Source organism: Lepidochelys kempii, chromosome 2, assembly GCF_965140265.1.
Source record: "Lepidochelys kempii isolate rLepKem1 chromosome 2, rLepKem1.hap2, whole genome shotgun sequence".
NCBI lineage: Eukaryota > Metazoa > Chordata > Testudines > Cheloniidae > Lepidochelys > Lepidochelys kempii.
In genome coordinates this window covers 235,864,584-235,888,011 of record NC_133257.1, presented here as the reverse complement: position 1 = coordinate 235,888,011, position 23,428 = coordinate 235,864,584, and the positions used below count along the sequence as shown (strand labels likewise).

At 39.5% G+C, this 23,428-nt stretch overlaps 1 protein-coding gene across 1 annotated transcript in view; it reads right to left on the bottom strand.

Annotated features, from left to right (window-relative positions):
* Positions 1–23,428, bottom strand: part of GPR158 (G protein-coupled receptor 158) — a 320,809-nt gene that overhangs the window by 148,230 nt on the left and 149,151 nt on the right. The window contains exon 4 of the mRNA XM_073334275.1: positions 8,675–8,892. Coding sequence (XP_073190376.1) covers positions 8,675–8,892 — 218 coding nt within the window. The remainder of the gene's footprint in view (positions 1–8,674; positions 8,893–23,428) is intronic.

Sequence of the window (23,428 nt, the reverse complement as noted above, 5' to 3'; positions counted from 1 at the left end):
CAGCTCATAAGTATCACGGTTAAAAGTTTGTAAGTTAACCAACCCTATACTTCAAGAGAATTTATGGAACACATAATCAAGTCCGTTCCAAGAAGCCATCTGCCCCCTGATGTTTAAGGCATGTCATCTTCTCAGGCAGGCAGAACAAGCTACCAAATCTGAGACAAATCAGAACATATAACAGAGGAAAAAAACAACAAAACATTAAATATATAACATATATGCATGTATAATTGATTACCAGCAAACTAATTTGCCCAGCATAGTGAGTCACAGTTCAGTCTGCAAGCATGAGTTAGGCTAGCCACGTTCTAAGGCCCTGATTCAGGAAAACACTTCAATGTGTGCAGAAGTTCATCCCTATACATGGAAAGTAATACAAAAAGAGGCATGAGCTGAGGTGAAGCAATTCAGCCATTTTGCTGCATTCTACCAGAAGAGTTTTCTCCAGACATTCCACGGGCCTTTTTCCGTCTTTCACTTATGCTATAGAAAGCTTCCAAATTTATCAGTGAACCTCAGCAGAAAGAGACAGCATGCACTGAACCCAATGTCTTATATTTATATGGCACCTTCAATCCCCAAGTATTCTAAACTAAAGCACTTTACAAATCAGACAGGCTGGGAAATGGAAGGACGATTCACAAACATTTTTTCTTTTAAAAAAAATGTGTCTTCTCCTCTCTCATTGTGCAGACGCTATATGGATATGCAGACACTAACACATTTTTGTTCACATCGTACAACACGCCCCACCTACATCAAAGACTAAATTGTGATCTATGAACCCTCATGACTACTGTGTATGTCTGAGGCAATACAGATAATAAAGCCCACAATGAAGTGTGTGAGAACTAGGGACAAAAAAACGTTGTCTGCTGAGGGGATCCAGCTATGGAACAATCACCCAGAGGAGACCAGATGAATGCAGAGTCTGCCCATCTTCAGGAAATGTTGCAAACATTAATTTGAGAGAGCATTTTCACCATAAGCGATACTCAAAATTCAAACAGCCCTTTTATTCCCATCCACTCTTCCCCAAAACCGCAAGCCCTACCTCAACAGAGTTCTGACCCTGTAATGGGAGAAGTGCCAGAGACTCCATGATATCCACTAAGGACTTTGCTATTGCTAATGATTAATAGGAAAGGTGCACAGATACTAGCAACGAGAGCATAATAAATATATCACATTGCTGCTATTTTGCTGATACTACAAAAGTCACCTTCCAGAAAATCCATAGGTGTTCATTCACAAATCCAAATGGAAATTCAGTTAAGTGAAGTTATCCTGAATCCACTCTCAGCTTTACATCAAAGAATCAAAGGGAAAGACTTATTACGGTGTTGTAGGGAATAGAACTGTACCAGACGGACTACAACGGCTCAGATAGAAGACAGATAGGAACTAAGATTGAAAAGAACAAGCCACTATAAATTCTAGTAGTTAACCCAGTCTAGTTTTATATTTCTGAAGAGATGATGCTTCTGAAATTGTTTCTGGAAAATTGTTCCACTGTTTAGAAATTCACCTTGAATAGCAGGAGAAAATTCCTTACTATGTTTACTTCAAGCCATTTATTAAAATATCTAAATAAGGCATGAATTGAAACTTACAAGGCTGGGGCACAGCTTAATCTCTGCTATTAATGAATTTCACAGCCAAGGATCCTCCACTGAAAATGCCCCATTACCAGCCCCTTTAAGTCTGAATTTGGGACTGATAAACAGTAGCACACTTACCAAACCTTGTTGCCATGGAGAAGAGCTTTGAACACAAAGACCAGGACCTGGGATTGGTTTGGCAGTCAATGCAGAGTGGGGCGTTTTGCATTATGTGCTCTCATTGGTTCATACCACTTAGAAGGCAGGATGCTGTATATTGAACCATCTGTAGTTTCTAGATGTCAAGACAGCGTGGGGACAAGATATAGCATGTTGCAGTAATCCAGCTCTGAGGTAATGAAAACTAAGCAGCTAGATCAACATCTAAGAGGAGAAGGATGCAGCCTTCTGGGCAGCCAAAAGGTTTTAAAAAAATTTCTTGCTATTATTGGTATTTAGGCACCCATGAAAAAGTTAAGAGTACATCAGGACCCAAAGATTTTGGACCGCCTTGTCAAACAGAGGACAGATGCCCTCTATAGAAAGTAAGGTCACATATCTTAGTAGTGCCTCCAAATACTCTGATCTTCTCACCTCTCATCTCTCACATAACTGAACTTGAGCCAATTTACATATTTTTGATCTAGACCCTTATTTCTTTCATATCCTAGACCAATGGTTCTCAACCTTTCCAGACTGTATCCCTTTCAGGAATCTGATTTGTCTTGCATACCCCAAGTTTGACCTCACTTACAAACTACTTGCTTACAGAAATCAGAAATAAAAATACAAAAGTGTCACCACACACTATTACTGAAAAATTGCTTACTTTCTCATTTTTACCTTAGAACTATAAATCAATTGGAATATAAATATTGTACTTGCATTTCAGTATGATACTTAAGCCTGTTTTTCACTTGTGAGCCTTGTCTGATGCCCAAGTCCCTGGGTGGCAGGGCTGAAGCCCAAGCTTCGCTGCCCAGGGCTGATGCATGTAACTTAGCTTAGCAGGGCCCCCTGTGGCATGGGGCACCAGTCAATTGCTCTGCTTTCCAACCCTAACATCAGCCCTGCACTTGCAACCCCCCCTAAACCTATCTTGGAGCCCCCACTTGGGAGTCTCAACCCACAGGTTGAGAAAAACTGATCTAGATGAGTTGAGTACCCCCTGCAAGACCTTTGCATACCCCCAGGTATATGTTTACCCCTGGCTGAGAACCACTGTCCTAGTTCGTCAGGGCAACTACATTGTCCATACTAGAGCTGGGTTTGTTTTCCTGATTAAATTCTGAACACTAGATTCCCCTAGATCATTCATATATCTCGTGTAAACACTGTGCTTTGAAGAGTGAATGACACTATATCCAGTAAATGTAGGATATTCACGTTGTTGCACTCATGGCTGTGAAAGGATTTTCTTTTGGAACTTCAGTAACCATTACTGCAGCTCTAACTTCTATCAGCAAATATAGGCATTTTAAGTCCACATACATCTTTTTTAATAGGGCATCCTGCAATTACTTATATGAGAGCTTAAAATGAAGAGCCTACCTAAAGGCATATTGTGACTATACAGAAATTGGGGAAAGGACACTGTTGTGAGCTCTGTTTATAAACAAAGGAAATGGGCAATTGACTAAAATGAATAAGAACATAAGAACGGCCATAGGTCCATCTAGCCCAGTATCCTGTCTTCCAACAGTGGTCAATGCAAAGTGCTCCAGAGAGAATGAACAGAACACGTAATCGTCAAGTGATCCATCCCCTGTTGCCCATTCCCAGCCTCTGGCAAACAGAGCCTAGGGACACCATCCCTGTCTACCCTGTTCTGTAGACAACAAGCTCAGTGTTTTTAAACATATCCACCCACACTACAATGCAACTCTTCTAACGTACACTTTGAATCTCAGTTCATGCTCATAATTCAGTGCTGAAGAAAATTTATGCAAAGTAAACTAACCCTGCACATAATCAATATATAATTTAGGAATTGTCGAGTGTATACCACCAGTGCAGCATGCAAAAGCAGCTGTTCCATCTATGCAAAAGCTCTTCCCCTCTTCCAAGTTTCCACCTCAACTGAAATGTTAGACTTTGGTGTACACACACACATGCAGCAGCAGAGTGTGCATGTAAGGCTGGACCTCAGTCCTGTAGCAACCCCAGCAGTCCACCACAGACCCTGCCTCTGTTTCCCTTAGTTGATTCCAGGATGGAACCTATATCCATCAGTCTTCGTCTGTAACTCCAGTCCTCCAGCTGGCTTACTCGAGTCTTTCCCCTCCCTGGGCTGAAAGGAGTCTGGCCCCTACCCAAAGTTCTACCAGCCCTGTTAGAGGAGCTTCGGTCAATGGTCCCAGGAGTTTGAGTTTCATCTCTGGGCCTCCTCTAACCCCCTTTCTGATGTTGCCCCTTTGCAGGTTCCTCCCCTTCTGTCCCTTCTGTCTTTGACAGGCAGAAGTAAAGTAAGTTAAAGGCAAATTCCAGTATTCCTGTTATTGTCCCCATCCCTAATGTGTGTGTGTGTGTGTGTGGCAGGAGTAGATAAGGAGACCCAGGCCCTGCCCTGTTCTCTAGATTACACTAGCAATTAAGGAGTCAGCAAGTTAGGAAATTCATTATATTTGGATATTAATCAATATCCTAGCAGTCCTATCCCTTTAAAGCCGTGGAACACAAATGGCCTTGGATTATCTTACTTTGGGAAAACTAATAATTCTTGCAATGCAATCATTGCTACTGTGAACCCCAGAGCTGTTATATGGGACAAGAAGCTCTGTGTTGCTAATATGGGAGAAAGGGGAATTGGTAGCTCTGGCAAGCTTAACTTGTATATTTTGATTCCATCTCAGTGTAGTTCTGTGCATGTTCTCTGTTGTATTGTTTGAGGGTCATTTACATCTCATGTTGGAAATAATATTAAATGGTGCATATAAATGTATTTGTAACAGGAAGAAATTATTAGAGGTATAGCCTGGGGAACATGGGTCATCCTGAGCGGATAGATAGTTGACTCTGATTTTGTAATGAGCCCAAATTCAACCAAAAATGAAAACTCTAAGGGGACAGATTCTCAGCTGGCATAAATTGTCATAGCTCCACTGACAGAGCTATGACAGTTAACACCAGCTGAGAATCTGTCTTGGGATCTTGTTTTGTTTGGGTTTCCTGTCCAGGGATTATGATAACTGAATGGAGCTGACTTGTTGTACCAGACCTGTCAGCAGTGGGGCTGACTATATGGGACTGCACCTGGTAATACTAGAATTAATTCTGTAACACAGAACATGATCTGGTGGCAGCTGAGCAGATGGTGCTGACTTCACAGGCAGGGCCAGGCCACAGCCAAGCTGACTTTATGCAAGCATACTTGGCAGTAGCAGAGCTAGTGGACTGATTTCACTGGACCAGGATCTAGCACGAGCAGGCCTGGAGAAGATGACTTTGCAGAATCAAACTGCCAGCCACAGACTGGAGCTGGACCTGGTGGTGCAGACTTCACTGGATGGCAGTGGACAAGCTCAGGAGAACCACTTCCTGGTGCTTACTTGACCACCACAGAGTCTACCTGGATTAATGAGTAAGCAAGGTTTGGCATAGGTTAGGATTGTGTTGTGAGTAAGAGTTCTGGGCCCCCGACGAGCTGGCAATTAATTACTGAGAATGTGGAGTCAGCCACATCACTCATAAGTTGTTTGTGTCTTGCTCATTTCATTTTTCATGTAAATAGAAGTTTATCTTCTTTCCTCCTCCTCCCCCAGTAAAAGGTATTTGTGGTTTCATATTCCCAAGGATTTCTGAATGCTTGTCAGTGGGGAAGAAACACCTGCAACAGTGGATTTAAAGAGGATTTAAACTATCAGTTCCTAAACCTGGGAGTGGATAAGGCTTTTAGGTGGGGGCTCAAGCCATTTTAGTTCATTTAAAAAGGACTCAGACAAAAATGCACCAGGCCTTTACCACTGTTAACACCACCTGGCTGCAGGGTTATGTGATTACTATTTTACAATGATTAATTTTGAAAATTTTTAAATCTTCATTTTATTGTTAAGTGACAATTGTTTAAATACACTTTTAATGCAATGGTTGCTATAAAAGTTCACCTTAGTACATTGGAATTAAATGCCTCCTGGTGATCTTCGTTCCTAACTTATATACGGTATGCCCATCATCTCTCTGAATGGGGATGCAAATACTACACAAACAGCCTTTGTGACGATAGCCAGGCACTTCCACTTCCAGTCAGAACTTGGCAGTATAAAGAAGAATGAAAACAAAATATAACAGGAGAATAAGCTAAGCTGGTTTCTGTGGTACTACTCATAAGCCCCAATTCCCAATACAGTAAATAGAACTTCAACAAAGCACCTAAAGACATGCTAAATATGGATACTTTGGTAAATCAGGGCCATAGTGCATAACATTAAATACATGCATAAGTCTTTGCAGGATTGGGGCCTTAGCTGGCATTTCTTGACTTCTGAGTATCTAACTGTGCAACTTTAAAGGTCTTCAAATCTATATTTTCTAATGGTGACAGTACATAGTCCCTTAAAAGTTTACATGAACAAATTACTTTTTCTAAAATATCTGCCTTCATATTCACACCTTTGTGAATCACAACGGCTCTCCTTCCCACACTGATCCATCTCAATGGATTGGAGCAGTTTTACATCTCAACCATAACAAGGCACACATCTTCTAATATAATACAGTTTGTTTGCTTTTAAATACATTTTATACTCAGAGTCTAGATATTTTAAATGTTCCAATAGCTTTTATTTCATTTTAATGACTTTTCCTCTTGAGAGAAAATGTATGGCCAGTTACCAGCTCCATTCTTTCATTCCAATTTTCTGTCATTACCCAATGTAACAGACAGCTTTCTTATGCAAATTATCATTGTTCTCAGTATGTTTGCCCGGTCATAGAGCGCCTCACTTCACGTTAATTACACAAGATTCTCCCCCACCCCCCAAAAATCATGCTGTACCAACAAGATAAAGGACACAAAAGGAATCCAAGAGAAAATTCAGCTAAGTGACAGGAGAAGGAGTGGGATATAATTTTTCAATTTCTACTAGTTGAAAACACTGCTCAAAAAGGAAAAGATTGTTCACCAATTCATTGCTGCTTTATTTAGATTTTTTTCCCTTGTAAGAAATTTATTTTGAGCAAAATCAACATTTCTTAAGCCAGGAAAACTATAACTGAATCTGTCTTCATCTAATTTAATGAAAAAGGAATGTTGCAAAGACAACTCTCTGTCTGGGGAAAATGTCTATTTTGTCCCATGTCTGACTTCTGAAACACTCATTTATTCAGGCCTTAAAGGTAGCCTACAAATCTGGAAAAACTGGGCTTGTTCCCTTTTCTGCCTCCTTAGGATGTATAAAGAAAGCTGGACAGGAATTTTAGAAGTGGAAAGGACAGGATATGCTGGTTGGGTTTTTAATATTAAAAATTCAGGTCCTGTCTGGGGTTGTGTATACACTTGACTTTTTGAGAAAATGACAATCATTTACTACACTGCCATGGATGCAGCTTCACTACTACCAATGATAGTGAAAGTGGGAAATTCCCACTCCCCACAAAAAAGTCTATAATATATGTAATAAAGTAGACGCATTTATTATTTGTTTTACAATAGTATATACACACATATATACCTGGTCAGTATTATGTGAAAGAGTTAAAAATAGCCACAATACTAAGTGTCATCCTCCTCTTTATTAGGATTATAAAACCTAATGTAGGTTTCAATGAAAGGAGAAAAAAAAAAGTCAAAGCACACTAATGTTAACTGAATGAGAAGCAAACTATTTGGTTCACTCCACTTCAGGCTTGGAATCTGATTTAAATTAACAAAGAATGCTTCTCTTGATATTTTCTCTTAATGATATTATCTATTTAACACAACCATTAGAAGACTATATTATTACCATAAAGGGTAAAACCTCATAGAATTGGAATGGAGTTATTCTGCTAAATTTATATTAGGCAACTAAACAGATGCCTCCAACAAACTTTTTTCATTAAGAGAAACTTTATAAATTCAATCAAGTCTGTTGTCTGAATCAATCTATACAATTTCAGTAATATTTCCGTAAAAATGTAAAATTTCAGCCAAGACTCTGTCAGAGACAGAAGAAGAAAAAAAAGAGAGAGAGAGAGAGAAAAAGAGTTTTGCAGCTTATTCTGAGATTTCCTGCCAGGATACTGAGGTAGTCGTCTTGAAGAACGTGACACACACTTTTCTGCCACTGTAACTGAGATTCAGTAGACTGGACAATCGCTGTGCAGGAAAGCCAACATGGAAACCTGTTTCTGGACAGTGGCTGAAGTTATTAATTTCAATAGTGTGGTATGCTGTATGCACATGCAGATCTTCCCAAACTAGCTAGTAAATATGTGCAAGCTTCTATTCGTTTTTGAGTAAACTGGAAGTTCTCAAGAGAGTGCTGCGAACAACAGGAATATTATATGCGGAAATGTTTGCAATAAGGTGAACGTGGCAAGTTTATCAGAGCAGCATATAAGATGAAACTGTAGCAATGCCAGAGACAGCCTACAAGTTGCTGGGACATGTGCCCTTTTTTTTGTTTTTTTTAAACCAAAACTTTACCCAAAGGCACCCAATTAAAACTTTCATTAACTATCAGCATTTTGGACACATTTCTGATTCAAGAAATCCTCAACCATGTGGGCTGTCAGCAGATTTAAAACATCTGTCCTTCCTAACAGGATTCAAATACATTCAGTCTGAGATTTTCAAACATAGGTTCCTCAAGTTAGGTGCCTAAATAAATAGCCTGATTTTCAAAACTGCTGAGCATCTGACAGCTCTCACTGAAATTAGCTGGGTACACAGCACTTCTGAAGATCAGGCCACTTATTCAGGCACCTAAAAATGGATTTGGGCATGCCTGAAAATCTTGGCCTATGTAAAATATATTAGAGTTGCTTGGTTAAGAAGTTAATCATTCAAATTGAGATCATTTAATTTAAAACAAATGTGTCTGCAACATATAACAGGCATGAAGGTTAAAAGAAAACATGCCTATGATTACCTTTGCCTTGCGAAAATGGTAGACTACCAGCATGCTTATGAAGTCCAACAGCATACAGAGCGTTTGAAATGAGATGATAGCAAGCCGTAAATACTTGTCCTCCTGTGCATAGCAGGGAGTATCATCTGTGCAGTAAGAACATCCTTCCCTGCAGGGTAGGCAGGTGTAGACTTCCTCAGACATCTCGCCTCTGGAGAAGTGATTATCTGTATCTTTTCCTGAAAGTATCAAATGGGGGAAGTAAACCACCTTTAATTCCGTTGCACAGGCAGTTCACACATACAGGAGCAAAACACTTCTCTGTTGACCTTTCTCCCACTCCCCATTTTCCTCTCTCACTAATTTACAGTACAGCTAGCAGGGATTGTTCAGGTCGCTTCACCTGGGAAATGCAGTCCAGTTTAGAAATCAGAGGAGAGCAACCTCACATGCCAAATGTTTTCCCATTATTCTTAAAATGGGCTCAGATTGTAAAGTTAGTTCTGTGAAGGCAGTTGGTGAATGACAGAATTTATTACATCAAAGGCCTGGAGCATGGGGAAAAGAAATTTTATATTTACTGAGACATGAAGACCAGACCCTGCTAGCTACTTAACACTCAGAGTACAGACTCTGAACTGACTTTTTATTGTTCCTTAATTCCATAAAGATGTTATCTATGGAGTTAATTACCTTCAAATTAGATAAAACCCTATTTAATTAACAATTGTTCAGCACCGTATTGGATGATTACTCAGTTCCTTACCCAAAGTGGAACTTGTTCTTGGGTACTGTACCTAGTTTTCATTTACAAACACAAACCATATGAGCAGGAAGTCTTGTAAGTATGTTAACATTTTGTCTCTCTCAGTGGTTCTCAAACTTTTGTACTGGTGACCCCTTTCACATAGTAAGCCTCTGAGTGCATCCTGCCCTTATAAATTAAAAACACTTTTTTATATATTTAACTCTATTATAAATGCTGGACGCAAAGCAGGGTTTGGGATGGAGGCTGACAGCTCGCGACCCACCATGTAATAACTTTGCGACCCCCTCAGGGGTCCCGAATCCCAGTTTGAGAACCCCTGGTCTATCTAAATCAGTGAGTCTCAGTTTTTTTCCATACTGTGATCTCCCTTTCCACACCATGAAACCCTCTCAAATGTCCTTCTATTCAGCTGGATTCTTGCTGGGATACTCGCCCCCTCCACCTGAAAATTTAGCAATATAGCCAGGGTATGTAGGTCATGACCCAAAGACACCTGTTTGCAATCCCCAGGATGAGAGCTCCTGATCTATATACAATCTGTTGACATGGGCCACAAACAGTATTTTTAATTTTTTTTATTTTGACACTCCTACAGGGAAAAAAATAAAATGTTCACAGAAACAATTTGCACAAATTTCAAACCTTATGTCTACATTACACATCGCTTTCAGGGGCATGTAGCATAACTATGGCTGCACGCCACAGTGAAAAACACACTGTGTCCACACCATGGACATGTGTCCGTGAAAGGCTCTGGCAGAGGGGAGGCAGTGGGGAAAGGCTCAGCCTTTTCCCTCCTGCCTCCCCTCCCAAAGCCTTTTGCCACTGACAGAGCTTTCGCTGTGGCAGGGAAGGGTTCCAGACACAGGGAGCTGTCGGAGCCTTCCCCCATTGCCAGAGCCTTTTGCTGTGGTGGGAAGGGCTCCAGCAGCAAGAAACAGTGGGACACCACTGTGCTAAAAACAGCAGTGTAAACAGGGGGCACAGCTTGGCCAGTAGAGAAGTCGAAGTATATATACTTCAGGCACATACTCATACCCTTCAGGTGTATCTTTACTGTGCTGGCTTAATCCATGCCTCACTGTTTACACTGCTGTTTATATCCATGCTAGGGGGCTATATGGGTATGTATACTATACACCACTGAAAGAATCCTGCAGTGAGATGCACCCTTAGTATATAACAGTTGAAGAAACCAAGTGAACTTCTGCAAAATTTGTTAGTGGCATAGTGGCAAGTTGGGAAGTGCATGAGTTAGGAGGAAGAATTTAAGGGATCTATCAGCAAACCTCTGTGTGATAGGTACAGACACAGGCAGGCGCTGGCATTGCAGATAATTCAGAATTAAATGGAGCAAAGTAGAAAGAAAAAAGAGAGATGTAAAGAAATAAAAATAGTAAACCGAACTTGCTGGAAGTGCTATATACAAACTCTAGGTAGGATTTAGGGCTTCCATAAATAACTTTTGGAAAATTTGATGCAAGCTCCAAGCAATTTAGTGTCAAAATAAATGTGACACCTTTCATCACTTTTCACAAGTGCTGGGAATTGCTCCAGTATCTTCCATCAAAATTACCCTCCTGCAGCAATGTATGCAGTACGACTTGCATCTGTTGGTTCCTGCTCTTCATCCCAGTGGGGTGAGTGTGTGTGTGTGTGTGTGTGTATGTGTGGCTAGTAAAGAACTCTTGGAACCTTTGGAACGAAATTCTTTACTAGCCATATAGATTTATTTTATCTTAACTGTTGTAAGGATAATTCTCTCCTCTTGTTTTCAGGTGTGTGAGAGCGTGTGCACAGACAGGCTAAGTCTGTAGGAGGTGAGCACAGAATGCATATGTTATGGGTCTCATCCTATTGTCTTAATCAGAGTTTTACCTCTGCAACTCAATAACATTTCCATAATATTCTGGTATTTGCAATAAGGCTATCAAGTGATTAAAAAATTTAATTGTGATTAATAGCGTGATTTAAAAAATTAACCGTGCTGTTAAACAATGGAATACCATTTAAATAGTTTTGGATGTTTTCTACATTTTCAAATAAATTGATTTCAATTAAAACACAGAATACAAAGTGTACAGTGCTCACTTTATCTTATTTGATTATAAATATTTGCACTGTAAAAAACAAAAGAAATATTATTTTTCAATTCACCTAATACAAGTATTGTAGTGCAATATCTTTATCATGGAAGTTGAACTTACAAATGTAAAATTATGTAAAAAAAATTGCACTCAAAAATAAAACAATATAAAGCTTTAGAGCTTACAAGTCCACTCAGTCCTACTTCTTGTTCAGCCAGTCACTCAAACAAGTTTGTTTACATTTTCAGGAGATAATGCTGCCGGCTTCTTGTTTACAATGTCACCTGAAAGTGAGAACCGGCATTTGCATAGCACTGTTGTAGCTGGCATCTCAAGGTATTTACGTGCCAGATGCACTAAAGATGCATATGTCCCAACCTGCTTTACCTACCATTCCAAAGGGCTTGCGTCCATGCTGATGATGGGTTCTGCTCACCAATGATCTAAAGCAGTGCAGACAGACACATGTTCATTTTCATCATCTGAGTAAGATGCCACCAGCAAAAGGTTGATTTTCCTTTTTGGTGGTTCGGGTTTTGTAGTTTCCACATCAGAGTGTTGTTCTTTTAAGTCTTCTGAAAGCATGCTCCACACCTCATCCATCTCAGATTTGAAAGGCACTTCATGAAATATATGGCAGAATGCAGGTAAAACAGAGAATGAGACATGCAATTCTCCCTCAAGGTGTTCAGTCACAAATTTAATTAATGTATTATTTTTTAACCAGCGTCATCAGCATGGAAGCATATCTTCTGAAACGGTGGTCAAATCATGAAGGGGCATACAAATGTTTAGCGTATCTGGCCAGTAAATAACTTGCTGGTTACAAAATTGCCATGTGAATGTCTGTTCTCACTTTCAGGTGACAATGTAATTATCTCCTGTAAATGTAAACAAACTTGTTTGTCTAAGCAATTGGCTGAACAAGAAGTAGGACTGAGATTGTTTTGGTTTTGAGTGCAGTTATGTAATTGCAAAAAAAAAATCTACATTTGTAAATTGCATTTTCACGATAAAGAGTTTGCATTACAGTACTTGTATGAGCTGAACTGAAAAATACTATTTCTTTTGTTTATCACTTTTACAGTGCAAATATCTGTAATAAAAATAATAAGAAAGTGAGCATTGTATACTTTGTATTCTGTGTTGTAATTGAAATCAATATATTTGAAAATGTAGAAAAACATCAAAAATATTTAATAAATTTCAATTGGTATTCTATTGTTTAACAGTGCAATTTAAACTGTGATTAATTTTTTTAAGCACAATTAATTTTTTTAGTTAATCACGTGAGTTAACTGTGATTAATTGATAGCCCTGATTTGCAATATTCCCTACATTTAGTGTAAGGGCTACCCTAGGTAATCTCTCACTTTTCATAGTAAGAATGTAATGGGTTGGCAGTGTCCAGGAACCCATATAGGAACATGGGACTTCTCTGTGGAGCCTCATCCTAAATGCAGGTACTAAAGCCCTGAAGAAATGCAGAGTACTAGTGACTCATGCAGACAAGTGGATTTTATTAGCTCCAACCAGGATATCAAGAGGAGCTGTAGTCTCTCTCTGACCCAGAGAGAAGAAAGAGGTGGGAGGCAGAAGTTCCCATGGGGTGAGAGAAGGGAAGCTAGAAACAACCAAACTTGGGTCAGCTGCAGAATCCCAAAAAAGTGATCTCACAATTATTAGCTACCCAAGAGGAATGAGAAGTCATTGCCACCAAATTGAGCATCGACTTTAATTTTGTTCCAAAGTCCATTAATCTGGCAGACTTTCTGAACCCCAGAATTTCTCTTCTTTTCCACATGTCCCATATATGTAATTCTGCCTATCAGCATTCTGGGAGCTCTGACAGCATTAGGGTCAGAGTGAGGCAAAAGACTAAATCTCTATTTACTGAGCTTCTGATAGACCAATGAAGAACCAGCAGATCCACATCACTCCTCTCCTCTATCATTTTTCCTACATCCCATCCATCCTCACATCCAAATTAATAGTACACTATTGGTTTTCAGAGTTTGCTATGAGCTAGCTCACCCTGCCTCTGACCTCATGTCCACCTATTCTCCAAGCTCTCATCTGTTTCCTTCTTATTTTCCATACATGGGGGTCACCTTTCACTTGTTCTACCCATCTAGCTAGAAGTCTCTCCCTTCTTCTCAGTCACTTGATCATCTCTTTAATCCTCACAGTTCTGGTTTACAAGCAAGCCCTTCTTTAATGTATTCTGTATTGTGGTCACTATATAAATAACAATAAAATATTTTAATATTGTAAATGCTGAAAAAACAGCATTTACACATTTACCAGAATTAAGAAATTTACATTTTTATTTACAACAGATATTGGCTATGGATTAAAAGTTTTGCATGATGTAAAAACAAAGTATTATAATTTTTTCTTAAATTTTTAACTTTGACAAATTGTCAAAAATATATTTTAATCCATGTTCTCAAGCATTTATTTTTGTAAGTTTTTCTTGGAAGCTTTTTTTATGTCTATGCATGTCACATGTTATAGAGATAACAGCTGATAAACAGTTGCATGTTGCAGCAAATATCCCAAGGATATGGCTTTATAGTGCAACAGCAAACCTTGGTTTAGCCATATCTGGTGAAATGGTTCCAGTTGTCTTTAAAGAAAGGTCATTAATATGCATCTAAGGCACTGCTGGCTTTGAGTAATTATGTGATGAGTATCTTTTGACTTAAGAAAGATTCTTCCTTACAGTTAATCTGCAGATGATATATACTGGGCCTAGCTGAAATTTTTCAAAAATTTGACATAAAGTTTCCCATTATCAACAATCACAAAACATTGCCACTTTTATATGCATACACACAGTCTCTCTAACAGACGTTCCTGTTTATTGTCATGGCTGCCATTGAACAAGAGATTTGTTGGGTGGGGAGTTTAAACCCAACCTATCCCCGAGGTTACATGACCTGAAGCACTGCAAGACGGCAACATTTCCCTCTGCATATGTGCAAAAATGAAGAGTTCCACCTTCTATCCTCTGACCAATTGTTCACCCACTTGAGGGATGCAACATCCACTCAAACTGAGGGCAGCTCAAGTGATGCATGAAACAGGAACACTTCACTGCAGCACTGGCAGGAATGGGACTCCCTGTGCCACACTCTTGTGCTGTTACGGCAACATTCTGGGCCCAAACATGGCTTCAGCAGGAGACTTTTCTGCCCAAAAGTGGCACTGGCTGGGGACTGCTAAGAAAAGAAAACAGTTCAGTGAGTAGGCAATGACTGGGAGCCAGATCCTGCTCTATTTAAGTCAACTGGAGTTTTGCCTTTCACATCAACGTGCACAGGACCAAGAAGATAGAAAGTGCTGAAAGAGTTAGAAATAAAGAGAGAATAAGGAAGGGCCACAGAGAAGGAAAAGACTAAAGGGACAGTGGAAAGGAAGAATAAATTGAGTGAAGGGAAAAGAAAAGTTTAGCTGAAAGGAAAGGGAGAAGGCATAGAAATGAATATGAAAGATTTATTGAGAGAATGTGTGAATATTAAAAGGATAAATAAGAAGCTTAAAATGGCAGCATCAGTATAGAAGTCTTGAAGAGATGAATAAGGTTGGTCTTAGAAAGGGGGAAATAAAAATAAAGAAATTTTAAAAAATTAATCTTCAGGGGAAGAAAAATCCTAATGAAAACTGAAAGTATGAGGAAAAGGCTCCCGGTTACTGTACACAATAAAAAAAAAAAAGAAAAGACAAAGTAGAGTGAAGGAGGAACAAAAGTGTATTTATTTTTATTGATTTACTACCAAAATATTATTAATAATGAGTATTTTCACATACAAATAGATATCTACACAAACCAAAACACACACAGGTACCTATACATACATAGGAATATATATTTAGATACATATATTAATAAATACAGAGAGAGAGAGAGAGAGAGAGAGAGAGAGAATGAACAGATGCATACTTCCATGTATTCACAAATAGAAAGTGGTGTGGGAATAATGTGTCTTCCTAAGGCCAAAGCTGGCCCATCAGCTGTAAGCTCTTTAGAATAAGGACCTGTCATATGTCTAAAGTACTTAGCGCACACACACACACACACACACACAGACATTAAAAGAACAGTAATGTTGCAACATCAAGCACATAAAAGTTAGGAAATGCCACTGTGTGTACAATCTTAATTCAGCCCCTTTGTGCATATGTCGTCTTCAGTTACATGATCTCATCGCAGTTTTTCCTCAATTCAACCTGAGGCAGACTCCCACCATAGGAAATTTCAGGCCAAGTAATTAAAGTTTGGCAAAGTTATAAACCTGAAAACACAGTCTTACAATGGGAAGTCTTGGGCAATCTTAACAACAGGCATCACTACCAGAGCTACCTTTAATAATTTTCAAAAATATTTTAAAACCTCAGAAAAGAGTACGCTCCATCCTAACGTACTGAAAAAAGAAAGATACAGCACACATTTTGGAGACCTTAGAACAAGGTCCTAGGCACTCAGAAGTTTTTCAACCAATGTCTGGAGGACTCTTCATTATCTAGATAAACACATAAGGGAAAATAAATAGCCTCGGCAGTGATTTGCAAAGTATTTCTCTGTCAATTACTCTATTGTGAATCATTATTAGCTCACTGACAATCTAGGTTTAGTCCTGAAATCTAGGTATTACCAGGATCATCACAGAAATATTCACCAATTGCTCTACAGCAGGTCTTCAGCTAGAATTAATGATTTTTCTTCTTCTTTGTATCTCAGCATGTAAAACATTTCCTATTCTTGTTGTTATGTGAAATGTAATTATCCAATCGGTATTTGGCCAACACATCTGGAAAGTGCGAATCCTAAAATAGTTAAACTTGGTGCCTGCTCGGAATCCAGAAAAACCTCAGTAAATTACATGAAACCTGACTGGTAATCAGCACATAAATGAGTTATGACTGGCATCAAACCACTTGGGAGAACTGAAGATCCCAGCAATGAAGCCAATTCAGAGGACACAAAGAAATAGACTTTTAAAATCCCCACAGCATATAAAACAATAAAACAGATTAAGGAAATGTTTTGTAAGGTTTCTGAAGTTTTCTTTGCCTCATTGGTGATGTTTACAGCACTGAGCACGCTGCCCTCATTTCAGTGTATTATAAATACTAACATTAAACAACAATGAGAATACAGTAGAAGGCTAACTAAGGCAAATGCAGAAATGAAAAGTCAGTCCTGAAATAACTCAGAACTCAGATGACAGACTACACGAAATGGCTGTATATCAGCACTTATTCTAGAATCATCTTTCTACTCTGTTTTTATTTTTGGCCTGTCAAGATTAACGCCTGAAACCAAGGACTATTGATGGTCAATGTACTTCTAATTTAAGTGAGTCCTACTTTAATTTTCTCATTTTAGCCTTCCTGTATAGTTTATTTATTGAAGATGGTCACTCACTGCCCCACTAGAGATCAAGGACCTTGTCTAAGTACCATCATCTAGAACGAACAGCATTATTTGTCCCTGCAGCAGATGAATATTGAATACTAAGAGTACCCAGGGAAGCAATAAAATGCACACATTTACATCAAATTTTGTTGCATGTTACTAGATATTTTGGGGGAATTTGATTATATTTCATTCTTTGTCACACAAATGCATGTTTCCCCATGCTTATCGCTGTATGTGCACATGCGAGTGGGAGGTGCACATGTGAGTTTGCCGTCTACAGCCCTAAACCTGGGAAAGACATACACATACACTTAATTTTATGCTCACACTGACTCTCACTGAAGTTGACGAGACTCTTCACAGGTGTGAGCAGGGTCTGCCTGTGTGAAATCTATTGCAGAATCAGGACTTAAATTTAGATATAAGAGTAAGATTCTGGGATTCTCCCATCTGCTGTAGTCCTTTTCTGCTGCTGCAGTAACATAGGAGAGGCATTAGAGCTCTGGAACCAGCCAGGGAGAATTCCCTCAATGTATCTTACTCTGCTCTACAAGTCCCCTGCCAGAAACACTAACATAAGGGACATGTCAGCATGAGGTGAATATAGGGGGTGGAGTAAGGTTGCCAACCCTCCAGGATTCTCCTAGAGTCTCCAGGAATACATCCAACCAAAATTGGCAACCCTAGGGTGCAGTAGACAGACCCCCAGCATAGAATCATAGGACTGGAAGGGACCTTAATAGGTTATCTAGTCCAGCCCCCTGCAACAAGACAGGACTAAGTATTATTTAGACCAGTGATGGGCAACCTGCGACCCATCAAGGTAATCCACTGGCGGGCAAGACAGTTTGTTTACATTGACCATCCACAGGCACAGCTGCCCACAGCTCCCAGTGGTTCACCGTTCCTGGCCAATGGGAGCTGTGGGAAGCAGCATGGGCCACAGGCTGCCTAACATTGATTTAGACCATCCCTGACACAGGGTTTGTCGAACCTGTTTCTAAAAACCTCCAGTGACAAAGATTCCACAATCTTCCTAGGTAATTTGTTCTAGTGCTAAACTGCCCTTATAGTTACAAAGTTTTTCCTAATATCTAACCTAAATCTCCTTTGCTGCAATTTAAGTCCATTATTTCTTGTCCTGTCCTCAGTGGTTAAGGAGAACAATTTATCATCCTCCTCTTTATGATAACCTCTTATGTACTGGAAGACTGTTACATCCCCTTCTCAATCTTCTCTTCTCCAGACTAAACAAACCAATATTTTCAGTCTTTTCTCATAGGTCGTGTTTTCTAGACCTTTAATCATTTTTGTTGCTCTCCTCTGGACTTTCTCCAACTTGTCCACATCTTTCCTGAAGTGTGGTATGCAAAACTGGACACAATACTCCAGTTGAGGCCTTATCAGTGTTGAGTAGAACAGAAGAATTACTTCTCATGTCTTTGCTTACAACACTCCTGATAATACATCCCTGAATGATCACTTTTTTTGCAACAGAATTACACTGTTGACTCATATTTAGTTTGTGATCCCCTATAATGCCCATATCCTTTTCTGCAGTACTCCTTCCTAGGCAGTCATTTCCCATTTTGTATTTATGCCATTGGGCATTCTTTTCTAAATGTAATACTTTGCATTCGTCCTTGTTGAACTTCATCCTATTTATTTCAGACTATTTCTCCAATTTGTCAAGATCATTTTGAATACTAATTCTGTTCTCCAAAGTGCTTGCAATTCCTCATAGTTTGGTATCATCTGCAAACTTTGTAAGTGTACTCTCTATGCCATTGTCCAAATGATTTATGAAGATCTTGAACAAAAATGGACCCAAGACAGATTCCTCACTGACCCCACTTGATACGCCCTTCCAGCCTGATTGTGCCCTCCCAATCCTGGGGAAGGGATAGCTCAGTGGTCTGAGCATTGGCCTGCTAAACCCAGGGTTGTGAGTTCAATCCCTGTGGGGGCCATTTAGGGATCTAAGCCAAAAATTGGGGATTGGCCCTGCTTTGAGCAGGGGGTTGGACTAGATGACTTCCTGAGGTCCCTTCTAACCCTGAGATTCTATGAACCAGTGATAATCACTCTCTGAGTATGGTTTTCCAACCAGTTGTGCACTACCTTATAGCAGGTTTGTCTATGCTATATTTCTTTAGTTTGTTTATGAGAAGGTCATGTGAGACAGTATCAAAAACCTTGCTTATGTCAAGATGTATCAAATCTACTGCTCACCCCATCCACAGGGTTTGTTACCCTGTCAAAGGAGGATATTTGTTTGACTTGACATGATTTGTTCTTGACAAATCCATATCACTTTATTTTTTTCTAGGGGCTTACAAATTGATTGTTTGATTATTTGCTCCATTATTTTCCTGGGTACCAAAGTTAAAATGACTGGTCTATAATCTCTTGGATTGTACCTATTCCCCCTTTTAGGTAGGTTCTATATTTGCCCTTTTCCAGTTCTCTGGGATCTCTCCCACCCTGCAGGAGTTCTCAAAGACAATCACTCATGGTTCAGAGATCTCTTCAACCAGTTCCTTAAGTAGTCTTGCAAGTATTTTGTCAGGCCCTGTTGACCTGAAGATACCTAACTTGTCTAAGTAATTCTTAACTTGTTAACTTAACTTGTTCTTTTCCTATTTTGGCCTCAGATCCTACCCCATTTACATTGATGTTCACTATGTTAGTCGTTCAATCACTGCTAACTTTTTTTGGTGAAAACTGAAACAAAACAGACATTTAACATTTCAGGTGTTGCTGCATTTTCTATTATTGTCTTTCCCTCCTCATTGAATAATGGGTCTATCCTATCGTCGGTTCTCCCCTTGTTCCTGATGTATTTGTAAAATGTTTTCTTCTTATCCTATATGTCCCTCGCTAGTTTAATCTATTTTTTTTTGTCTTGGCCTTTGTAATTTTGTTCCTACATGTTTGTGTTGGGGGTTTTTCTATCCATTCTTCATAAATTGACCTACTTTCCTCTTTTTGTGTGGCCTCTTTTTTGAGTTTCAGGTCATTGCAGAGCCCTTGGTTAAGCCAGAGTAATCTCTTACCATATTTCCTATCTTTCCTGTGCATTGGGATAATTTGCTCTTGTGCTCTTAAAAATGTCTCTTTAAAAAACTGCCAACTCTCCTGAACTCTCTTTTCCTTTAGACTTGCTTCCCACAGGATCTTAACCTACCAATTCTCTGAGTTTGCTAACATCTGCCTTCTTGAAGTCCATTGCCTTTATTCTGCTGTTTTCCCTCCCACTATTCCTTAGAATCAAGAAATCTATCATTTCATGATCATGTTCACTCAAGCTGCCTTCCACCTTCAAATTCTCAACTAGATTCTGTCTGTCAGTATCAAATCTAGAATAGCCTCTGCCCCTAGTCACTTTCTCCACCTCTGCAGGTAGTCCTGTAAAGATTCAAGGTAGCTGGGGACATGCTGTTTTAACATAGGCAGCTCTCCAGGCCTGTCTAAGTTACTCCAGGGCCCAAACCAGCCCTCACAGCAGCAGCCTAGATTTGGGAGGGCACAAAGCTGGCTTAAAGCCACCTTCACCCCCACTCCTTCTGGGCTGCAGTGCAGCTCAAAACCTGACCAAAGTTTCAAAGTGATTACAACAGACAAAAAAGGGAAATTAGGCAGAAAAAAGAATTATATTTATAATTAAGATCGTGGCATCAGTTATCAAAAGCAAAATTTTGAAAGCTTTTAAGGGGGACCACTATATATATACGTATATATTATTTATTTATTTATTTTCCGCAAGATTTGGAGATCAAAAGAACATTCTGAAAATAAAAGTTTTATCCCACAACAACCTTGGGGAAATGTTTAAAATTTTTGTTTTCTCTACTATAAGACTATTATACAACTAAATAAAATTTGACCATTTATTGTTAGTGTTTGCTGATTAATTCTCAGTGCTGGAAAGAGGAAATGGGGGCAGTTTCCCCTTTATCAAACTTTATATGGAAGCAGAGTTATGTGTGTGTCAGATGTGTTTGCTTTAATTTCTCTGGAATTAACCTCTCTCAGAGATCATTTAAATCCATACGGGGCTCTTGAACACAGTCTCTCAAATTAGGCTGTTTACAAATGAGCGACACCTCCTTTAAGAAAGTGAGCGAGCCAACTGCACTGGAAAAGCAGAATGGTCCCTCTCATCCTCCTAAATCCAACACTGGGTGTAGAAAACCTTTCCAACTACCAGCCTGACCCAACCTCTAATTGCTATGCAAAATCAATGAGAAAACAGTGACTACACCAAGCTCCAGCAATGCATGGCATCTGCCAACATCTCTGATCTCTTACAAATGGGCTTCACCCGGGGTCCTGGCATGGAGACAGCCCTAGTTAGCACTACTAGATGATTTCCTCCTCACAACGGTCAGTGGCTCAGTGCTTGTACGACTCAGCCCCTCTGCTGCTTTCAACACATCAACCACAAGGTATGGCTGACTGGTTGGAGTAGGCAGGTTAGTGCTATCATGGTTCAAATCAGTCCTCTCCAGTAGGACTCAGAGGTAATGGGCAGCTGTTCCCCCTTTCCCCAGAAACTCTCGCTCCTAGAGTCCCGATAGGCATCTATCTTGTTTCCTGCTTCTTCACTGTCTACATGAGATCACTTGGACGGGATGTGGACTATGTTAATGATACCCACCTAAAGATCTCATTTTCTGAAAACATAAGCATCCCAATGCTTGCAAGAGATCAGCCCTTGGATGAAGAACAGTGGGCTCAGTCAGACCAAAGTGACGCTGACTAGGAGAGAGAAATGTTTCAAAGAACTAGCTGAGATGCTGGTCTCCACTCCTATCAAAGGCAGCAGTCACCACTTTGTCAAAGTAGTGCAAAGCTTCAGGGTCCTGCTGGATTCATCAGTAACCATGGGTGACCAGGTAGCAACAACATTAAACACATTCTAATGTGGTGCAGAATTCCAGTAAGATCATTTGTAAATATTTCAGTCTAACATACACACCACTCAGGTCAATGTTTTGACTTAAGGCAGCTCAAGACTCAATGACTATGCAATTCTGTTGCTATTTATAAATTTTATCTTGACCCTTCAGAATCTTCTCTGGTGGTTCTCAGTTTTTATGTTTTTGGTCTAGGAACATTTTCTTTTACACTTCTCCCAGATATCTCTCTTATCATCAGACTTTAAAAGCCTATCTATGCTGGCTGACTTTCAGGTCAGACAGTTTCTGTCACAACAGCACTCAGACTCCACAGTATTCACACCTGGAATTCATCTTAAAGCTAGCGCCTCTAACATTCTCCAAATGGGTGTTGTAACTCCTTGAGCCTTGTTTTATTTTTGTTGCCTTTATACTACAGGGCTAAGTTGCCTTTGAATCAATGTCTTTTGTTCTGTCACTTGATAATCTTCCCTACTTCGGGCATTATCTGCCTCTCAGTGTTCAGTTTTGACATGATTTAGCAGACAGAGCTGAGTCTAGCTGAATAAAAGTAGTTCTTACAAAGAGAACATTCCAAAACTCAAGCTCCATCATGTTAATTCAGAGCCGTTTCAGGGTAGTTCAGAGTGATCCCGGAGAACTGAATTGGTAGGCCATTAAGTTTCAGCATATCCAGGTACTAGTGATCAGTGTTGTTGATATTCTTAGATATATCATTCTTCCCTTTGGTGTGTTTTGGGGATTTGTTTTTATAAAAACAGAATTAATTTTGCATATTCACATTCAAGGAATTAAATCCTGATCTCCATAACAACTCACTCTGCACAGCAGAAATAACCAAGCATCACCCTCAATCCATTAAAAGATTAATGCAAAGCCCAGAGAGAAATAAGTATCACAAAATTGTACTTTGTCTGCTCCCGTCTCCATCCCAATGAGAAAATCAGTTCATTACCACTTGACTCTGGCACTCAACAAAAATGAATGAAACAGTGAAACAAAAATAATCATGCAAACTTTGGAACAACATACTGAACTATTTATACCACATACATACTTACATACATGATATAATGTAATGAGGCAAGACTGAGATCTCTTTGTGGATCCATATCAGGATTGACCTATTTAATTACCCACTGATAGGCTGACCCAGTGGATACCCCTACAAAGTGTAGGATGGCTTCAAACAGACATGGGAATGTCAGCCTTTCCTACCATTAAAAAGGGCCCCTATTCTGTTGCTTCTGAAGTGCTTGTAACTTTTTACTCAAGTAAACATATACCACCATACCTGTACACCAACAGAAATACGAAGTAAGAACCTGGATGTTTTGAACCTGGCAGTCTTGCAGTCTACCATCCAGTTCACTTGAGAGTTCAAATGCAATAATGCAATCAACCCATCCATGGTGCATGTGTGCATCACTTACAAATTTGGGTGTTTTGTCCCAGGGGTTTCAGATATAATTAAAACACGAGAACGAGTTTCTCCTCTAAAGATTGTAAAAAAGGGGGGAGGAGGGAAATATAACCAGAGGACAGGAAGTGATATAACATAAGTAACAAAGT